Below are 23,780 nucleotides of genomic sequence, written 5' to 3' on the forward strand. Positions count from 1 at the left end.
TACCAAAATGTTACAACGCGTTATCGCCGTTTAATATTAATTGCCACATTTTTGATCTCACAAAATAAGTACCATCTTTTCTGTTTAGATAATAATACAACAAGTATATATTCAGTATAGAAGTTACAGATGAAACCTCTATGAACAGATAATAATGTTTTCTTTGGCAATAAATGCGCAAATATTAATTTTCTTACTTAGTTTCAAAATATTTGAGTTTTTTACAGTCAATTTTTCTATTTTCTTCTCTACTGTTTCTTGTAGGTTGACTTTTTCTTGTACGCTAAAATAAGAGAATATTTTTATTAACGTCAAATCGCTTATCGTCAAATATTTATATTATCGAAGATATATATGTTTTTATTATTTAATGATTACATTGTTACTAGTCATTTCCGACTAACTTACAATTTGTCTTTATGACAACTTAAATAGAGGCATATAACTAGGGTGACCCATCGACCCTATCTCAGTAGATATAGGGTCGATGGGTCATCCTAGTTCTCAGATCAGATGGTTTCATTCTTTTGAGCCTGTGTCCTGTTCTGGTGGTATCCAAAAGCTGCAATGCTTCAATATTCTCATGAGAATAGGGTCTTTCCTCACGCCCCTTTGCAATTCTCTTGATTTCTTGACTTACTGTGGGTATCTGAAGGTCTACATGTAAGTAATCAGTCCTATAGTATTAGTACTCCCCGGAGTTTGTTCTGAAAAGTTTCTATTTTGTTTATGTTACTCTTTGCAGAACATCCCATAATTAAACTCCGTATGTCCATATAGGTTTCAGTATCTGCTTATATAACAGTAATTTATTATGTACTGATAACTATGATTTTCTTCCTAATAGGCAGTATATTTTCCTATATTACAATTCCAGTCCTTTTCTTTTCTTCTTTATATGTTCCTTCCAGCGAAGTTTTGCATCAAGATTCATTCCGACATATTTAGTGTTGTTACTATATGTATATATATGCTATATTGTTGTGCTATTATTTAGCTATATGCTATATGATTGTAGGTGAACTGCACATGCACAGATTTACTTTCGTTAATTTTTATTTTCCAAGCTTGTATCCAATTATTTATATTGTCACTTGCGTGTTGTAATTTTCATGAGGCTTATTCACTATTATCTCCGACAGCTATAATCGCAGTGTCATCAGCAAATGTAGCCATCGTAATATCCTCCATATGTGGTATCACAAGTGTACGTGTAAGACTCTAAACATTTTGGTTATAATGTACGATTTTAGTAGTTCGGTGTGTTACTTTGGTAACATTTTCTGCAGTTTATGACCAAGACCTTATCTCACCATATCAAACCTTATCGAAGGCTTGTGCTATATCTAAGAATTAAGCTGAGCACACTTTTTTAATTTCGAAGGATTTTTCAATAACATTTGTTATTCTGTGGACTTGGTCAATTGCTGAATGAAATTAATAAACCCAAACTAGTGTATTAGTATTAGGTTTTTTCTCTCTATGATCGGTTTTATTCTTTTCAAAAGAGTTTCTCAAAAACCTTATAGGCCTTTTATTTCGTTTGGTGACTTTCCAGGATTTGGGATCATTTCCGTTATCTTCCAAATACCTAGAAAATGTTTTAATCTAAATGCTGTATTGATCAAGTTGGTGTTTTTTTTAATTCCTTTTCTTGGTAGTTCTGGCAGTAATTCTCCTGTTAGTAAATCGTAGCTTGGTGTCATGGGTTTAATGTCAGTTTTCATAACTTTTGTTAGCTCATTCGGAGCGACTAATTCAATCATCGAATCTTTAGCTTCTATGTCCGGCAAATTAGATTCAATATTAGCTTTGTTTGGTCTGAAAGTTTTTTTATTATTATAGGGAAGATATAATGAAACCAGGAGACCGTATGATCTGTAGACGTGATATATTTACATTTCACTTGGTTACAAGAGCCTATATTCCACGTCATCTGAACTGATTACGTTAAAACTCACAACGTTGCCGCATCAACTCTGAATTTTAATTCATTTTAGCATACAAAAAAATTCTAATCTAAATAAAATATTTAAACAAAATTGCCGTTATCAATTATAATTTATATTAATATTATAGTGCATCTAATGCATATATTATGGAAAGACTTTAAACCACAAATAGTTACACAGTTATAATAGTTTGTCGGTTATGGTTGTGTTTTATTAAATTTTCATTAAACTCTTTTCAACACCACCTATAAAGTAGAGTTTTAGGCGCGAATTTTTATCCAGTGATATCCCCTGGAGGAACAATCCACCTAATTAACAATTATATATCCTAGTAATGTGTTACTTTCTTTAGAGAGCGTTTTAACCTTTTACTTTTTAATTTAGTTTTGATTTCCTTCGGTGCAGTGTTTCCTTGTAAAACCATTTTGATATTAGTGCATTTCTCATCAGTTTGTTCTGTTAGTACCTGTATACATCTTTCTTAGTAAAACTAAATTACAATAGTAATGTATCAGTTAGTGATAGTGGTTCAAAAGTTCATATTGGTTCGTGCTATCTAAATTTACAGACTTACAATTTAATCAACTAAACACAATTATGCTTAAAATTGAAGTTATTTTCTGAGACAACATAGGTTCTTGTATTACTTTATATTACCATCCATTATCCATTCCATATCTACAATTAAATGCAAAACTGCATAAATACATAAAAGAGGTTCTTAGATAAAACTACTCGTAATTTCTATTAACCCAAATTTGTTATTCATCCTCTTGGCTAAAGTTGTAAATGGCTTTATCTAGTGTTGACCTTAATTACAATTCTCCATTAACTGCAAATCCCCAAAATAGTAATACACCGCTTTAAAATTGTTTCCGATTAACTTAGAAACTAAAATGTACTCGAAGAGTGAACTGATGGAAAGTTTAAAATTCTTGTACGATTGAGGATTAAACTTTATTTTAATAATAGTCTTATCTTGCCAGAATTAACTGAACTATACTGAAAAATATTATGTGAGTTAAAGAGTACTATATCTAATAATTATGAATGTTTTAAATATCATTTATTGAGAAAAATATTTTCATAATTATAATGATAATTTTTGGCCTAATTTTGGTTAGTATAATTTCACTATACTACACTATATCAAAATTATTTTATTAAATGATTTTATTCCTTTGAACCTGTGTCTGTTCTGGTGTTATACAGGAGTTGTAATACCGTAATTGTATTGTAATAAAGTAATGAGTCCTGTAGTTTCTGGGTACGCCTACAATACTTCTCAGGACTTTGCTGTTTACATATTCCTTCCTTTGCATATGCCCATACTTATATTCGTTATTTTTTATTATCCAGGTTTTAGTCCCATTATATAAATTGTCACTTGTTTGTTTAAATTTTCGCTTCATTGTTATTGTCTAAGATAGCAAGAATATTATTTATCCATCGTGGCATTTTCTATTTGTGATATATCATATGTAGATAAGCTAAAAAATTGGCCTCAAAACACTTCTTGGTGCTACCCCTGATTTAGCTTCTTTTATTGTAAAGTAGGCTTCCTCTTGTTAGGCTATAAATATTCTGGTTGTAAATGTAAGATTTTAATAGTTCAGCATGTTGCTTCGGTAACATTTTCTATAATATAGGAACAAGACTGTTATGCCATACCTTATCGAAGTCTTTTGCTACATCTAAGAATATAGCTAAACGTAACTTTTTACTCTCATAGGCTTTTTCCCTATGTAACCCTAACCCTCAAAAGATGCGTGTCTAAATTTAACAGCTGTTGGATCATTAATTTGTGTATTATAGAATTTTGAGTGAAGCAACTTTTGTTATTGTGAAAAAAGTGGATAAAAACGAATTACACGTTTCGACGAAAACATTTAAAAAATCCCCAAAATGATTTTGAATGGCCGTAAATTGAAATTGAATGAAATAGCAGATACTCTAAAGATAACAACTGAAAGTGTACGTCACATTATTCACGAATATTTGGGTATGAGAAAGCTCTGTGGAAAGTGAGTGCCGCGCGAGCTCACTTTTGACCAAAAAGCAACGACGAGTTGATGATTCGGAGCAGTGTTTAAAGATGATCAAGTGTAATAAAACTAACTAAACAATATATGGATATTATTCCAGTAGCATCATCAATGTGTCAGTCCGGGAACTTTTAAATTGATCTATTATATTGCTTCAAGTCATAATTATTTTCCCGTGTCACAAATATAACGAGAAATGGTTAGATGGTCTAATAAATTAGACCCCTAAACTATTTTCCCTAAACTTAAAACTAAATATTCTCTTAAATATAAATAACTATAATTGCGTCGCAACATTCTATTGTTAAGGATTGTATTAGTATTATTTAGTTATCATTCTATAGTTGGCGAAAGCGAGAATGCTTCGTATACTTATTGAACAACTAATACGGGTCATACGTAACAATTTAAAAAGTGCTTACCCTGAAGAGATTCCCATCTACCTAAAATAAACAATTTTAAACACATTTATCTTCCGTTTTCGCGCGTTTGGCGACATGGAAGCGGCACACACAAGAAAAACATAAAAAGAAGAGACCCTTTAGGTTTCGAAAATTGGCCATCTGTCAGCGGTCGGAACTCGACGACGAGGACGAGCAACAGGTACGTCGACTCAATTACTCAAGATTTCTCTATAAAAATAGAATAGATTATGGCCGGAGCTTCTCTAGGTTTTACAATGTCCGCTCTCGATAACTTCGACCAGGAGCAAATAAAGTTATCGCGTCAACCATAATTCGTTTCCCATCTACTGTAAAACTCGGAAAGTTATTACGGAGAAGTCTGTTTAGTGTGACTTGAAACGTATGAAGTATGAAGTTGGGAGTAAACAGGAGACGAAGCGACGTTGGCGAGATCTGAAATAACATTTTGGTCTATTATTTTAAACTTAAAAATGTTTTAATATTAACTTAACGGACTTAAGGCGAAAACCTTGCGGATTGTTTTAAAAAATTGTTAATTATCTGTTTATTTGAACTGTATAGGGTAAGTTGGCGGCTTTAATTGATGCGACAGAATAAAAGGTTTTATTACCCAATATCCTCCTTTTAACACAATAAGTTTTTTCCGTTTTCCGTTTCTTTAATCCTTTAATTAGACCGTAAAAATACGCGTTTATTCCAATGGGGACCTCTTCATTCGATACAAATCCTTACTATCCTGTAATTTTTTCAGATTTGGAAACAGAAAATATTCGCAGGGGGCTAAATCTGGGGAATATACTGGATGGGTTGCATTTTGTAGCTTAGTACGATGATTTGTTGATATGGTGACTACATACATGTATTCTTGTGTATTGTCTTGATAGAACAATATCTTTTCTTTGCTAAATGCAGTCGTTTTTGCCTTAAAACAATATCAAATCTGTCCAAAAACTTTGAATAATATTTACCACTGATCGTTTTACCTATTTCAAAATCAATATTCAATTAAATATTATGTTATAACAATAATAATCATACACATAACATACCCGATAGAAAGAACTGGTAAAAAGGAAATAGTTTAAATACATTTAGTTCAATATAATATAGTTTGTTCCTAACTTCGCAAAATTTCTTAATACATTAAAATTAACATCCGTGAAAACTACTTGTCCCACTACAATTAATCTCACAAGTTACCCAGAAACTTATCTGTTTTAGTTAAACTAGAAGAATAATGTGACATGAAGTAAACAGTGGCGAAAAGATATTCTCTTGTGTAACAAAACTTGAAACTTTACTTAATACTGTATTTGAAGTTTAAATACTCTGAAAGTAATACGAATTGATTTTGATATATATGTAGGTTATACTATACATTATATGATCGCATACTTCTAAAATGTATTTTTACCATTTAGACTTTATACATATTTTATTTTATATTTTATGTGTATTTTAAAGGAAAACGCTACTTAAAATTACCGACTAGTGTTCGAAATATTATCATAAATATCATTTCAATGTTATTGCGCAATATTTGGGTTTGAGCAATATAACTGACAGTGTGTAGACGAGATTGAATAGTTGCGCATATTGTGTGATTTTCAAAATCCTGAAAATATACTCCACAATTGGGAATATATTGTGCAATATTACACAACCTTTAATACCGCTTCTATACAGTACAATTTTTTGCACAATTGTACAATAATATTGACCTCCTAAGGGCCGCCGTCCAAATATTGTGTAACCCACAATGCCCTTTTTTTTGGCCTGGAACCGTGTAGGTGAATCCTGTTACGGATACCTGGTCGGGAAAACCCGCAGGAATAAGCGAGTTGGACTGGTTATGTGGAGACTGCCTCTGGGCTACCTACTAAACCCCACCCTATCAGCTGATCCAATGACCCTAACTGATACTTCTTACTGTTAGTAAGGAGGGTGCCCGTAACCGGTAACACCGTTAAGAGGCACAAGGGCCAGGCAAGGGCGAGGCGTCGTTATGACACCACGCAGCTTGCGGTACATGAGCTAAAGAAGGTCGAGACAATTTGGAGTTAGAGCACGACGGGGTAGTGTCGGCTATGATAGAATAAGGCTACGAAGAGCCGAATAAGTTATTGGCCTAAAATATCGGCCAGCTCGATAATATATCTACTATCCGAGAGACGAAGAGTGGAGAAAAATCTCGAGTAAACCTCGGATATAAAATCGTGAACCTGGGGTACATCTGTTCCTCTATGAATTTGATTGTTCCTGAGGAACCAGGGGGCATTGATTATTCTCCTGCGAATTTTGTTTTGAAAGACTTGAAGTCGTTCCACCTGGCTAGATGATACCTATTTTAGATTTTAAATAAATACTGGTGGCGTATAGAACGACTGATCGAACCAGCGTCTTGTACAGGAGAGATTTTATAGAGAGAGGAAGCCTGCTGGCCCGGTTGATCAGCGGAAACAGCAAATTAATAATAACTTGACCTTTATGAAGGGACTTCTGAATGTGGGAATTCCACCTAACTTTGCGATCGAAGACAAGACCGAGATAGGTGGCTTCTTCTGACCATTGGATTTCGACGTTCTCGATTTTAAGACGCGAAATGCTCGGTGCTAAACGCTTTTTGGAGAAGAAGATAACCTGGATTTTCTGTGGGTTGACCTGCAACCTCCAGAAATGTATCCACTGGACCGTCTCATCGAGTTGTTTTTGGAGTCTGCTTCGGATGTGCGGTGCTATTCTTGAAGAAGCAAAGTAAGCAGTGTCGTCTGCGTAAAAAGCTGCCTCAACCTTGTGATCTCCTAGGGATATCTGAGTATGCTGGGTCGTCTTGGCATTTCTGGAGGTTGATGGTTGCGAGTTGACCTTGGCTCTCTGCTGGATGGGTTGGGTAGACGGCTTGGCAGCCGGCTTGGTTGTAGCTGCTTGTCTAGCCTTACCGACGGCCTTCGACAGCTAATTTGGTTGTGGCGGGGTGATGGGACCCCTCTTCCTCTTTCCCACCACGGTGAATCATCATCCGGATCTTCATTTTCCAACGGTAGGGATGTGAGTTTATTTGGTGTCTTAGAAGGTTGATGTACTGACTGGGCCGGGGTGGGTTTAGCAAGGGCGTCTTGTAGCAACATCCGCATTGCGGAGAGCTCGTCTCCTTGCTTTGTTAGCAATACTCGAAGTTGAGTAAACTCAATTTTCAGCTCTGCATATTCATTTTTTAGATACTCGATAAGTTCAGGACCCATCATCCGGGCATCGTCAGGGCTATCATCGGCACATTTCTCGATTGTTGGACGGCAACTTTCTGGAGGCGGTGATGGCTCTGGCGTGCAGGACGCCATTGCCCCGCTCGTAAAACGCTTTCCGGCATTTACAAACGTTTATGATGTTTGGGCGAAGGTGCTGATGGAAGCGGTTTACGAGTCGATCGTCTGGCAATCAGTTACGGGTAATTCTCGAAAGAGTAGGTAGGCTCGGAAGACCGGACACGACCGTTCTCTTCGGAAGCTAGCACTGAACTCCCACATTGCCCAATAACATTGAGCGTCTATGGGCCGCTTAAAAGGAATTATTGACTAACGTTGATATGTTTGGAGCAATTATTGAGATTATGCGCGTATTTTTGTTTTTTATTATGATTCTAAGAACATGTCAAACATAATTCCGACATATCAAATGTGAAGATTTCAACGTTGAAGACAAATAACATCGTGGTAGGCCGAAAAGGAGTTATAGATAGGAGTTAGGAAGATCAAGATCTCTAGTTGCAATTTTCGAACGATTCTAAGCGATGTAAACGATATAAAAGATAAGAAGATAGATGACCACGCCAACTGAATGACAGACAATTAGAGAATCAAAAAATCGTCACTAAAATGCTTCTTTAAGAGTGCGAAAAGATGTCATCTCTATTTCTAATAACAATAGTAACGGTTGATGAAAAAATATCGAATCGCCTAGCGAAACCAAGGCCAATTATGTAAAACCAGGCTTTGTATTTTATGGGATCAGGTTTTTCAATTATCAATTTCAACTGTTTCTTGATCAAAAAACATCCACAATACCCTCAAAGACATGATACGGTGATTTTTCAGAATGACAACATAACTAGCGTCTCATGCAGCCAAACCAGCTACAGGTGTCCTGAAATCACATGGATGGGAAGTTATATCGCAACAGTCGTACTCTCCAGACCTGACTCCATCAAACTACCACCTATTCGCACTGATTGGAAAAGCACCTGTAGAGCACCACATTGTCCCTTCTAAAGGACTTAAAAAATTGCTCGAAGAATGGTATAGCTCAAAAGAAATGAGCGATATGATAAGTATATATTTAAAAGAATTGTATGTGCAATGGTATAATTGTTCAGAATATATATGAGAATTTGGTTAAAATGTTCGAGGAGAGAATGCATACTAACTGTTTTGCAGTTATGGCAAATGCATTAAGGAAAATGCAGTAATTAATTCTAATTTTATTAAGAAAAATGTATGCAGGTACTAACAGAATAAAATATGGAGAAATATAAAGTGATATCGGAATGATTTGACAAGAAAACACAGCAACAAACGTAACAAGACCTGAACATAAACAAGCAAATATGTTCTCTAATGAAAATTAAATATATTACTCACATGTACCCATATTAACTAGGTAGATTAAGCCCCCATGGGATAGCATAGGTGGTTTAGAGAAGAGGTCAATGTAAATATAATAAAATAACTCTAACATACAAACTCTTGTGACTATTTAATTAGCAGCATCACCTTAGACAAAAAGCAAAACACATTAGAACCAAAATAAAACAACTATACTTGTTAGTCGGAAGATACTCTCAACTTGATCTAAAATCAAAGAGGTTGATGTATAATACAATTATAAAGCCAATTTGGACCTATGGGGTGCAAATATGGGGTTGCACCAAAAACTCAAATCAGTTAGTCATAGAGCGCTGTCAAAACAGGGTTCTTCGATTGATTACCAATGCCTATCGCTATGTAACCAATGAAGAACTGCACGGTGACCTGGACATCAAATGGATTTGCGAAGTTGTGCAGGATTTCGCCTTAAAACACGAAAGAAGATTACTAAATGATACTAACGTGGAAGCAATACAACTGCTGGACAGCGCGCAGGATGTCAGGAGATTGAAACGAACAAAACCATACGAACTTGTATGAACATTTAGTGTTTAATATTAGTGTAAACTATAGCTATAAGTTAATAATTAATAAATAATTATAATTTTATAACTGAGGAATACATACTGATGTATTTTCTCGCACACGTCTTGCTTGTTAATTAATCCAAGTGCATAGGAAAAGTAGTAATAAATTAATTTTAAATTAAGATTGTACTAAGCGTATCTAATAAAGATGTTATAAAAAAATACATGTGTTTGCTACTAGGTTTAGTTAGAAAAAAAATCAATAGAATATATAACCCAAATTCATAAACAGATTATTTAATTAGCGGTCTTTCATGTAGTATAAGACAAGTTATTATATAACTGTAGTGTTAAATAAACCAAATTTGATAACATTTTTGTTTCATTATTTTATTTCTATTAGAATGTTGTTTTGTATTGAAGCTTTGAATAGACTGTATGTTATACATAAATTTAAAAATTACTGTGTCGCAAATTCTGATTATTACGAATAAGTCATGTCAGCATATGTGGCCCGTTCTCTGGCGCCCTTCAGAAGGTCCTCCTCTTCGGGGCATTCCTTTACGCTACACTATCCATATTTAAATGCATGGCCTGGGGGATGGTGCAATGAAAACCAACAACACGGGAACCTCTGAAGTTGCCACGGATATTCATGACGCTTTATTATTCAAAAGGACATCGATTCCCGAGCCGTTCACGTCTCGCCCGAAAGAGAAACGTTCGCATTACTCTCGATAATGATTTCAATCGGACGCGAATGGTCTTGTTTGATGAAAATCTAAGAACGTTGGAATTACAATTGCTGCGGCCCGATCGTTTTTACCTAATTGTTAGGGGCCCGAACCAGAAACGCCACAAAGGTAGATAAAATTTTATGGGAAATATTCGGCTGTTTGGTAAAACATTATGGTCTTTTTATGGATAGTTGGTGAAATAAAAGTTTTTTCTCGCTATAATAAAAAAAAGTTGGCACAATAACGAAAATTACAAAATACGATTGAATTTGGTACAAAAAATATAAAAGTTATTAAATTATTATTATTAGAATATTATTATTTATTATATTATTACTCCGTCGTTGCCAACTAATCTCTCGGCCCATCTGCCCTATCTTAGTTCCTGTTATAAAATATGTATGTATTAACATTACTGTTTTTCTATTAAATATACCTCACTATACTACATAAGATCAAATAGTTTAATTATTTTGAGTTTGTGTTTTGTTTTGGAGTTATCCAAGGTTTGTAATACTGCGATATGGTCAAGAGAATAAAGTTTCTCCTGGTGTCTCATAATTTTCTGAGTGACAGTCGGTATCTGAAGGTCTCGATGTAAGTAATCAGTCCTGTAGTATCTGGGTGCACCTACAGTACCTCTCGGGACTTTGCTTTGGAAAATTTGATAATTAAAAAACCACATAATTGAATTCCGTATGTCCATGTAGGGTTTTACAATTTATTATGTACTAAATAATGATAATTGTTATTTTCTTCTAATTAACCAATAATGTTTCCTATGTTTGAACTCTATTTCTTTCCATTTATCTTTTTCATGTTCCTTGAAGTTGCTTGAAGCGTTGTTGCTATATGAAATGATTATTTGTTTTATTATTGGTTATTCTGCTGTCCGATTATACGTGAACTGTCCATACAAACATATTCTTTGATTAATTTTTATTTTCCAGGTCTCGGTCCAATTATTTATATAGTCACTTGCCTGTCGTAATTTTCATGTAGCGTTTTCGCTATTGTCTCCGACAGCAGGAATAGTAGTATCATCAGCAAATATAGCCATCGTGATATTTTCCATTTGTGGCTTATCACATGTTCAGAATAGGTAAAGCAATGGCCCCATTATACTTCCTTCTTGTATTGTAGAGAAGGCTGCCTCTTGCTTGACTTCAAAACACACGAAATTCCTTTTTATCCATTTTTTTCACAATAACAAAAGTTGCTTCACTCAAAATGCTATAATTCACAAACTAATGATCCGACAGCTGTCAAATTTATACACTAATTTTTTGTGGATCAGCTAACTAAAAAATATATGGATTTAATTCTAGTAGCGCCATCTATGTGCCAGGCCGAGGACTTTTCAATTGACCTGTTATTGAACGTTCGTAAAATTTTTTTCCAATATTGATTACTTTTTTTAAATATTATTTTAAAGTATTTTTAAAAGAATGTGTTATATTCTGAATATATTCCAGTCATTTTGTTCGGTTTAAAAGAACATTTTTTCTAAATAATTTGTAGAATTCGTACATAATAATAAAAAAATAATAACAAACAAAAAATATCATATCGTTTCTACATTATTTTCCATCTTTCTGTGAAAATGGCGATACCGTGTGGAGAGAACGATATTGGTTTAGTAACATCACGTCTGGTAAGTATGTTGAATGTGGCAGAACTTTCAATTAAAACTACGGCTATATCCTTACAACATCTCTCATCCTATACAACTCTCAACGTGAAACCAAGAGTTATACAAGTGGCGTCTGTTACTCGCTCTTGTTGGACTTTTAGAAACAACATGTCGTTTAATTGGCTGAATTGACGTCAACAGATATCTATAGTATCAGGTTCAATCGGTTTTTAATCGGAATATCTCAATAATACCGAAGGGAAACTGTTGATTTATATAAAGACATGTCCAAACCTTCGAGTTTATCAGTTAGGCTGTTAACAGTTGTTTAAATTTATTATAGACTAGCGACCCGCCCCGGCTTAGCACGGGTGCAATGCTGATACTAAATTAAATACACGACAGAAAAAATATGAACGTTGTATATAAAAACATAGCGGCCCGCTCCGACTTTGCACGGGCATAAAATATATATGCCTATGTCACTCAATGAAAACATGATTAAAATCGATCCAGTATTTTTGGTTCATTCATTACTGCCCTTGGCCTGCACGCATTAAATTTGGAGTAAAACAATTCCTCTTCCCCTATACTTACTATGAAGATTTCCTGCTATGTTTGGAATATTTAATTCATACAATTTTTATTACATTACACATTTTTAAACGCAAATTTTAAATTTGTAATATCTCCGAAAATATTTGTTTAATTTACATGCTGTAAAAAACCATATTGATCTATATTAATTGCACACTGTATTTGAGGTACTTAATTCGATAAGGATTAATGCCGTATTGCTTAAAATAGCTTCGTAAATAAGCCATTTTCTCACGTAAAAAGTAAACAATAAAAATGGTTAATGTGGGTTATCCCTAAAAGATAAACATATACCATCGCGGACTTTTTTGTAGACCTTTTTATGGTGTACAATACTGTAGTACATTAATTTGATCTAACTCGTAGGGTTAGGCAGCGTTTTTGCTAATTGCTAAATAAGCCTAAAAAAATAGGTTAATTTACGACATCACGTTAGAAACCTCTAAAATTAGCAATGTTGTCTTAGTATATTATGCATGTATTATACATATAAACCTTCCTCTTGAATCACTCTATCTATTGAAAACCGCATCAAAATCCGTTGCGTAGTTTTAAAGATTTAAGCGCACATAGGGATATAGGGACAGAAAAGGCGACTTTGTTTTATACTATGTATAGATATCACTGATCAAAATACATGTGGACACCTAATATATTCAAACATTAAAAATGTGAATTTGTTTTGTTTCACCCTTTTAAATATTACAGAACAGTATATAACATCATCAGAAAATAAAGATCGTCAATATATACCCAGCGACTGATTTCCACTGCATCCGCTTTGGAAGCTATGCATATAAATATAAATAATGTAGCGTGAAGCACTAGTCTATAAAGTTGTGCATAGATAAAATGAAGTAGATTTAAATCTCTTCCACAAAAGTATATAGTTAATATTTAGATATATTTACAATCTTACTTGAACCCCATTGTTTTATTTTAAATCTGATTCAAATTATTATAAAGAGAATTTATATTCCTTATTATAGTATTAAATATGTTTAATTTTAATACGTATACTGTATACTAGCAATTATACCACTGACATATATACACACATAATTTAGCTACACATTTTTGCTACACATAATTTAGGATTTTATTAACCTTATAAAGTTCAATAATTTATTCAGATAATATATATAAAGAAAATAAATATTAATAATGTACTAAAATCTAATATTTCAATGGAGTGTCAGCAAGGCCTTAGTTATGTATTTCGCTGCATTGGTTGTCAGGTGCAGGAAGAAATTGAAGAAATTTCGCTGAAATGTGAAGAAAAAGTGTTTTCGGTACGTTGAAAATGTTTAAATCTGTACCGAGTAAATTACATTTATCGGAAGCTTTAAGTCTTCAATTTGAAGACAAAAGCGGCTGAAGTCATGTGTGTGAAGCTTTTAACAATAATGCTCTATCGATTTCAATATATCTTTTTTTGTTCTGGCCTAAAACCAGGCGGTGGAATGCATGACGCATACCTGGTCGCGGAGACTTGCCCTGGAGTGATAACTTGAACCGGGTTATGTGGGACTGCCTCTGGGCTTACCAATACACTAAACCGACACCGCCTCATAGTTGACCCCTGTGGATCGCTACTGCTACTGCATTAAATTTGGGGATATGGCACCCGCTGATCGGGCAGCCGTTATTGGGCACGAGGGCCCGGCGATTCTATTGATTCGCAAACCTGAGTTCACACACAACTGGGTACTGTTGTATGGGGGCAAAAGTTATGACTGTAGAGACGGATGAGATCGTTTCAGTCTGGAAAAGAGGGGGAGCTTGGCGGTGACGCGGTGCTAAGCTCCCAGCATGTCGACCAGCTCGCGAACAAGCGCGTTTTCAGAAGAACTTGAGCTGAATTGTTGTTTGTGGCATGATTGAGATATGAAGTGCTTGATTTCTGAAGTGTCAGTTTCCCTATGAATTTGATTATTTCTGACAAACCATGGAGCGTTTAATATTCTCCTGAGGAGCTTCTTTTGGGAAACTTGAAGCCGTTTGACCTGGTCGGGTGTAACAAACTTGAAGTAGACATTAGATCCGTAGAGGAGTACGGACCGAATTAACATCTTGTAAAATAAGCATTTGATGGAGATGGGAAGTCTGCTAGAAGGGCAGATCAGAGAAGATAGCAGGTTTGCTATCCCCGAACCTTTTTGGATTGCTTTCAGGATTTGGGAATGCCAACCGAACCGCCGGTCGAGATTTCAATATGTGGATGCTGATATCGATATTTTAAAAGTGGTGATTTTGACACCGGAAGACGAGGATTTAAAGGCATTACTTGATGATAATTCATGTAATACGTACGAAGAATATGAAGAATTCTTTGAAGTAGCACAAAAAGTAAAAGCTACAATATAGGGCGATATATCAATCGTACCGTATAAGTTGAGGCCAAGAAACATTGATAGGTTTTTTGTACTGAATCTGTTGTACTGAAAGTTCATTTTGTACTGTTTTTGATGATTTGCACTGAATATTGTTTGAAATACTCAATCAACGGCAAAAGCGTTAGTTTTTTTTTGCATCGTATTGTTGGTCATGCAAATACTCTATATTTGGTGGGATCAACTTTACACAGTTTTACTATGAGCTGCTAAAACCAAATGACACCAACAATGGGGATCGTTATCGACTATATAACGGCGAAAAATAGCCAGAATAAAAATAGCCAAAGACAAAGAAATATTGAGACATCCTTTATAAAATTAATTTGAACAAAATTTTATGATACAGGATTGGAGTACTTGAAAAATTAAATCTAAGGAAATAAATAACAACGCTACTTTAAATAATATTTACTTCAAAATTCAGTGTATGACACCAGATAATAAACTATTTTTAAACGAACTTTTCCCTAATCCAAAATTTTGAGTTAAATCTCTTGCCGCATCTTGGAGTGTGCCCAACTGACTAGTTGCAAAATTCCCGACATTTTCGGCAGTTTTTCTCATAGTATTAACACCAGTGTTTAACAATCCCAGTGGTTGCATCAAAGGTATTCTTATTTCCGGAAAACTAATCCTGCCAAGTTCCTCCCTTCTGGAACTACTTCCCTCGGTATCGAGTTGAAGTCGCGCTGGACTTTCTGTACTTGGTGATGATGCTGTTGAAGGGATCCTTCTAGCTGATAAACCGTTCAGCAATTCCTGACCAAATACAGGATCCGGTGTTGCAGCTGATATCAAATTGGTTGAATAGAGTTCATAGTAATTGTTTTCTGGAAAAAGTGTCGCGAGTTGGGCATGCGGATTTTCGCGAATCTGGTCTAGATCCGGAAGATCGGCTCCGTTGTTGAAAGTCTCATCCTCATGGTTGGTTTTCTTAATTAGTTCTGGATTTTCGAAAAATCGTTTCGTATCCCACTGTTTTGTTTTTCCTATGGCGTAAATTGGGTGATAACTAATTGGATCTGAAATAAAATTAAAATATGAGTTACACCTATATTCTAAATTACATTGGTTGATTGTGTCCTAATATAGGTAATAATTAATGCGAGAAGAGGTTGAAAGGGTGTGTTTTAGGGCTGGAAATTATCGACTAGAAACGGCTATCGACTGTTTAATAATTAACTGCTTTTTACTATCGACTCTTTCAGTCGCTATTTTCGGTTCGATTGATTTAACTCCTTTTTACTATCGACTGTTTCAGTTAATATTTTCGGACCTACTAGTTTCATTCGATTATTTTTAATGTTCTAGCTTTGCCATCCTAGCCGCGACCTTGAAGATAATGTGCCGAATTTATGCATAAATTTAATAAATTATATGTAATATAATCAACGAAATCAATGAATCATTCAATCATCATCATTATCCATAGTTTTCACAATAACAAAAGTTACTCTACTTAAAATGCTATAATTCACAAACTAATGATCCGACAGCTGCCAAATTTATACACGCGTCTTTTGAGGGTTAGGGCTAGCTAAAAAATATATGGATATAATTCTAGTAGCGCCATCTATGTGTCAATTGACCTGTTATAGTTTTATGTTTTGTTTGTAGTATGATTGTAAATATCAATATATTGTACATTAATATAGAAGCATTTTGGAACTCTATTTTCAAGATTATTTATTAATGTAATAAGGTAAAAAGAACAACATTTTGATTGATTAATAGAAAAACAATTTTGAATGCAATTATGCTATCTTGGCAGCTATTGGGTCTTTTTTTTTATTTGAATTTTTCGATTTTCTAAGTCTCTCGATTATTTATTTAAGCCTTTTGAATATTAAAACTTCTTTCATTCAAGAGTCAACGACCAATAATATTCTTAATGGTAAAATATTTCTTGTTAACCATAAATAAAATTATTATTGCATTTAAAATGTGTGCGATGATTAAATAGTTGATAAAGATTGATTGAAAAGATACGATATAAATATTTGGTGGTAATTACTCCATTCCTCTTTACAATCAAGACAAATATATAAAATATAATAATATTTTACATCATTTAAAATGAAACTATTATTTTCAAGCTAACAAATTACATAAATTATCTCCTTTTCTTTTCCAATTTTCAATGATGTGATTTCAATTTTCATGACAAAAAAACGTTTTCGTGTGCCGAAAACGTTAAAAAATGCAGAACTGTAAAAGCTATTGCATGAAGACTCAACACTAACCTAAAAACAATTGGAGGCAATTTAAATATGTCGCACTTTGTTGACGATTACAAACGATGGGAAGTCGAAAAGATAGGGAAAAGACTGACACATGAAATGCTACTACAAACAAGTTATGTAACATGTGATCAAAAAACAGATTTATATTGAGGAACCTAAGCGAAAAATACAATATGGTTATCACCTGACGAAGGCGGCTCATCGGCTGCAAGACCAAATCGCTTTGATTGCTCGACCATGGTCTGTATCTATAGAAAATATTATGAACTGTTAAAACAATTATAAGGTAACTTGCAGCAAGACAATGCGCCTTCTCATACAGCAAAACCAGTCAAGGAACTGTTAAAATCACTTGGATGAGAAATATTACTGTACCCACCCTACTCTCCAGACCGGGCGCTATCCGACTATCACCTTTTATCATCAATGGGGCACGCGCTTGCAGAATAGCACTTCGCAGATTTCGAATAAGTTATAAATCGATGAATGTTTTAGCTCAAAGGAGAAACATGTCTTAAAACAGAAAAATATAAAGGACTTACCGACGCACCTGGTAGATCAAAATTCGTATTCCACTTGTTATGAAGAGATGAAGAATGAGAAATGAACCAATATTGATTCCAACAAATGGTAATCAGGAGAAGCAACGATTGATGAATACTAGCACTGGAGTTCTTATATTGCATAGGAATCACTTGATCGCATTTTTACTTATATTACAACAAGTAACACTTTTTCTTGTTAGTCTTTAGTTGAGAAATTTTTGTACAATAAATATAATCACGAAACTTATAAAATTCTAAAAATTTTTTATATATTTTCTACATATTTGGCCAAACAAACAAGGAAATTTAGCTTTTATATCATTGGAAATAAATCAGATCAAATACGAATGTTCTAAAATAGCACCAATCAGTCCTCTGAAAATATAAGATTGGAGAAAAAATTACGTTAAACTGCTGGACTCGTCAACAATGTGTGTGATCGAAACAGGCATTTAAAAAAACTGTCGTAATTGATTAATAGTACAGATGGTATCTGCAAAATTATCGTGATGGTTTAAAGCTGGCCTCAAAAGAGGCTCGTGAATTTATTTTATTCATTTATTTGTTTTTTTTTTCGGCCCATCAGACTCTTGGTCTATTTAGGGTCGGTTACAATATAGTATTTATTTTAAATATAATACGTCACACAGTAAATACATAACACATAATAAAACACTAACAGTGTAGAGTATAACAGGTCATTTGAAAAGTCCCCGGCCTACCATTATAAAACACATTTTTTTGGCAAAATTAGTTTTTGTTATTCAACATAATTCCTTTCAAGGGTGATACACTGATTATAGCGACTTTTGCTTTCAAAATAGGTCTCAGTTTCGGAGATCACCTCTTCCTTAGGTAAAAATTTCTTTCCAAAGAGTATACTTTTGAGATCTGAAATCAATAAAAAAGTCGCTGGGGGCAGATCTGGAGAATACGGTGGATGAGGAAGCAATTTGAAGCCTAATTCATGGATGTTTGCTACCATTTTCGCTGACTTATGAACCTTATCAGCCGACTGTTGCGTTTTCCCACACTTTGGAGCGGGTTCATCGTCGATTGGACTTCGGAATGAAATGATGGAGCCATGTTTCATCCATTGTTACATATCGACGGAAAAACTCGGGTTTATTACGCTTGATTATCTTCAAACACTGCTCCGAATCATCAACTCGTCGTTGTTTTTGGTCAAAAGTAAGCTCGCGCGGCACGCACTTTGTACATAGCTTTCTCATACCCAAATATTTGTGAATGATATGATGTATACGTTCAGTTGATATCTTTAGAGTGCCTGCTAATTCATTCAATTTCAATTTACGGTCATTTGAAATCATTTTGTGAATTTTTTAAATGTTTTCGTCGGTAACAACCTCTTCTAGGCGTCCACTGCGTTCACCTTCGGTAGTCATTTGACCACGTCTAAACTTAACATCCAATCCTTAATGGTTGATTTTCCTAGAGCAGTGTCCAGAAACTCGGCATCAAGTCAACTTTTTGCTTCAAATGTATTTTTCCCTCCAAAATGCAGTATTTTATCAACACGCAATTCCTTTTTATCCATTTTTTTCACAATAACAAAAGTTGTTTCACTCATAATGCTATAATTCACAAAATAATGATCCGACAGCTGTCAAATTTATACACGCATCTTTTGGACATATGGACTTAATTTCCAATGGTGCCATCTATGTGTTAGGCCGGAGACTTTTCAATTGACCTGTTATGTAAAATGTAAGTTAAATTAAATACAACATATTCACAATAATAAATAAATTAGAGTGTAATAGGACATAATACCTAATTTCTCAGTGGATGTTAAAGTGATGAAGCAAATCGGTAGCTGTCAAAAACATAATCAGCAGGTCTAGTTGCTCGGGTTTGGCCAATTACTTCAATGACCTCGGCATCCCGAGTTGCTGCCTTAGAACTGCATGCTTCCAGAAGGATGTGCTTGACGCTCAGCTGAGTCTGACAATGGTCACACAGGGGTGGACCTCGTACTTTCAATAAGTGTTCATGGGTAAGTCTACAGTGCCCTATCCAAAGTCTAGCGAGGATACTTAATGTGAATCAACGAATGTTACTGATATGGGGAAACTGGTGAAAGACCCTCTTGATCTCCCATAACTCAATGTTCTTCGTAAGGAGGTCCCAGTTTAGTTGGTCCAATTGTTAATAGGGAGCTTTTATGTATCTTTTAGCGTCATCCTTGCATCCTGTTCTTTCCTGCTTACTTTCTGGTCGACTGAAAAAGTCGACTTTTTCATTTCCTGGTAGTCCCCTATAGGAGGGGACCCAGAAGTGTGTAATCCTTACTCCTTTCTTTTGTAGTATAACGTGCAACTCTCTAATATATATAACCAGTAAAATATGTCTTTGACGATCTCAGGCTCCCCAATGAACTCTTTGAATCTGTTATTATCAGTATTGGTCCGCTCGCCTTGTAGATAGGCAGCAGCTCCGCAGAGTAAATACTGGTCATAGATGGAAGCCAAAAGTGTTCATCAAGTATATGCCGCACCTGCCGCAAAGAATTGCGCTTTAAACCATCTGTGTAAATGGTTAAATTGTTCGAATATTTCTCCACAATTATCTACCAGAAGAGTCGTTTTGCTCTTAGAGGGACTGGTTGTTTCTAAAAACCCGTGAAAATCACTTGGTTCAGTTTTTTTCGCAGAAATCTCAAGTACCATAGTAACAGAATTATTCTAATCAAACAAAATGGTACGTAAAGTATATAATTGATTAGTATTTGGAACTTGTGTTAATAAATTATATTTAAAAAAGATCAAAGTAAACAAAACTTCTTCGTTGTTACGCATTTATTAAGAATTGCAAATACCTCCTTGTTCAACCAGTATAAAGTATAATATTTCAAATTTTAACTTAATAAAACAAAATCATCAGGATGTTTGTTTATCATTTTTTACTTTATATTAAAATAGTCTAGACGGTCGGTTATTTTGCTTTCTTATTTTAAACTATTAAATTTTGGATGTAAACAAAACATATTACATAACAGGAAATCATCATCAACTTAAAAATAATTTATAAACTAGCCAAGTCACAAATTACGCAATAGTATTTTGAGCCGATATTGATATTAATACCAGATTGATTTTATTTAAAATGTATTTTAATAATAATTTCTATCCGGCTTTAATAATACTACTTGTAAATTTTCGCATTTCATTTTACTGAATTATTATAATGTCAAATATAAAATAACTTATTACGACAGTATTGTTACGATAAAAGTACTTTTAGTTGCAATAATATTAAACATATTATTAAAAATGTGTTATTATAATTTCTATTAAGCAATTATTAATATTACACCGAGCTTAAATAAATTTCTTTTGAGTTATGCACAATAATAAGGGGCGTTACATTTTATGTCTCGGGATTGCAGCATAATATTTTACCACTAATATCCTTGTGCATCGACTACAAAATTATAAATTGTCAAAGACCAGCTCAAGTAAGCTACGTTGATATATTTGACAAGTATCTTGAGCCTAAATGAATCATCATAATGTTCTAATACAAATACTCTAGTACGAGATTATAGATATTTATCTTTCCTATTTATTGGGCAAAGTTTCTGTTAATGCTATTTTATCATATCCTAGATATATATATTAATAACAAAGAACAACATGAGCAGGTAAAACACGTAGAAAACTAGGATTAATAAAAAATAACAATTACAAAAATTATGGGTTAGTTCCGGAGACGTTTTCGATCTGAAACTAATTGTAGAAATTCGAATTATATGCTTTAAAGATACTGATTTTGACCTTCAGGATCAGCCACTCCAAATATAAGGGACTGCTAAATAGACGTATTGCTAAATGAAGAACCATGCAATACCACGCCAACAATAAAATATCTACTATGGAGAAATTGAATGTTACATATATTTATTAATCAACTATTAGATGATTATATGTATTTTGATCATTTTTTCTCTTGAAACAAAACATTTATTGAAATTTTTTTTAAAATTATATATTGATCAAAATATATTCATTTTCTACAACTTTTTCCCATCTTTCTGACATGGCAAGAAAGTGTTGGTTTGACAGCGATCCAATCATCGAACTATTTTCGGGCTTCTTGAGCATTTCGAAAAAATATGCAAGATAAACTGTATAGCATTTATCTAAACTAGAGGTAATCAGAAGACGATATGTACATAATGAGTACGCTGGGTGTGGCGCTGCATCCTTAACAACTTTTGTGCTCAAGTAACATCATGCAATATGATGACTTTGTATATGTTACTAGCGATTATAGGTCAGTTTGAAAATATAAGGTCATTCAATATATTCAACTGCCTTTAGCAACCATCTGCAGCTATATTTTCATAGTTGCAGCTATACTCGTCCTCTCTCGTGGACTAACCCCTGAGTTTTTGCGCTTGAATCTGCCGTAGCAGATCCACTTTCCATCACCATACGCGGCATACATAGTCATTATCCGCCACAAACTCTTTTATTGACTGAATAATGGTAAGGTTGCCATTTTCCCCTCTTTTGCATTTTCCATTCCAATATTCCCATCACATCCAAAGATCTGGAAAGAGTTGATTCATCAAATGCTAAGCTGTCTGAAAATTCCTTATGATAGATTTTCTTTTGATTGCCCCTTGCCTTTTATTTTTACGACATTTTTTTCAGATAAAGTTAAAATATTTATATCGTTGAAACCAAAACAGACAATTCAATATAACAGAGCAACGTCACCATAAGTTTCTAAAAGTGTTGAAAGAGAATGAAATTTGGAGTGTTCCATGACGGGTGTCTGTACACTGTGTAAACAGATATTAGAACCATCAAATTTAACAGTTAAATTTGATTGTGTATCAATTATTTGTTATTTTTCCAAAATTAAGCAATACGACATGATATTCACAGCATATACGAAGATGAGGAAATGTTTCGATGTACAATACCGCAAATAATGCGTTCATTTATATTGTTTTTGAATTGCAAATACATATTTTCAACAAAATATATTCAAAAAAACTCTTACTTCCATCCACCAATATTAAATTAACGTTATATAATGAGTTTAAAGTATATTCTTACCAAGTAAAAGTCCATGATGTCCATGGAACGCCAAGCAACAATCACTGTGCAAAAAAAGAATAACAACCGCTAATAATAACATATTCGACACTGCGTTTGGATCAAGAAAGCATACGCGATAACGAACATCAATGTTTTTATAATTGCCTTAACACGGTCTCTCTTATTTCTCCTGGAACCATTTATTCAGATTTTTCCGCATCACCGGACAATATAATCGTTGCTGTACAAAAGAAGAAAAAAAAATTGTAGGAAACATTAATTATTATTCCTTTCGGAGAATCTCAACTAAACAATCCTGTTTTTTATTTCGGAATTTCCTTGCATAAATAATAGCCATTCACCTAAATAATTTGCCTGTTTTTTAACGTGCAATTAAACAAACGCTAATGTTATTTTGATGATATTATTAAGTTGGCAAGAAAGTTATTTCAGTTTTTATATATTTTCTGTTTTTGTTTTTTCTAGCGATCGAACTTTGGTGGGAAAAATATATCGAACATCTTATATTGATTTATTGGTTCATCATTTAACAACATCATTAATCAAAACTGTCTAAATATAATAATTTTTGAATTATTTATTTGCCAAAAAAATGTGCCCTATAATGTAACTATAATTCTTTAGATCGCTAGTTGTTACAGGTTTTATTTAGGTCGGTTCTGATTTAGTTTCTCCAGTTATAATGTTCAAGAATTATTTAACACTGCTACTTTTTCTATTAAATGCACTTCGTTGTACTTTATGATCTCAAGTGTCATCCAAGAGCTGCAATAATTTAACATTAACATGAGAGTGGAGTTTCTCCTCATGTTTTTACGATTCTTTTGATTTCCTGAATGACAGTCGGTGTCTGAAGGACTAAGTAGATAATAATTAGTATAATATCAGGGCTAATCTACGATACCCGTTAAGACTTTGTTGTGTAAAATGTATATTTTAATTATAAT

At 33.9% G+C, this 23,780-nt stretch overlaps 2 protein-coding genes across 3 annotated transcripts in view; one reads left to right on the forward strand and one right to left on the reverse strand.

Moving 5' to 3' along the window:
* The window catches only part of Tk (Tachykinin), a 209,286-nt gene that overhangs the window by 139,101 nt on the left and 46,405 nt on the right, over positions 1 to 23,780 (forward strand). The gene's annotated exons all lie outside the window — the stretch shown is intronic.
* LOC143194418 (uncharacterized) lies at positions 15,349 to 22,990 on the reverse strand. The gene is made up of 2 exons (XM_076401202.1): positions 22,831 to 22,990; positions 15,349 to 15,974 (listed from the first exon to the last, which is right to left on the reverse strand). Exons 1-2 carry the CDS (start codon positions 22,910 to 22,912, stop codon positions 15,373 to 15,375), a joined length of 684 nt encoding a protein of 227 aa, XP_076257317.1. The 5' UTR covers positions 22,913 to 22,990; the 3' UTR covers positions 15,349 to 15,372.

The sequence above is a fragment of the Rhynchophorus ferrugineus genome, unplaced genomic scaffold (assembly GCF_030347505.1).
Source record: "Rhynchophorus ferrugineus isolate W39M unplaced genomic scaffold, kcgeb_rfMv2 rfM1, whole genome shotgun sequence".
Classification (NCBI taxonomy): Eukaryota; Metazoa; Arthropoda; class Insecta; order Coleoptera; family Curculionidae; genus Rhynchophorus; species Rhynchophorus ferrugineus.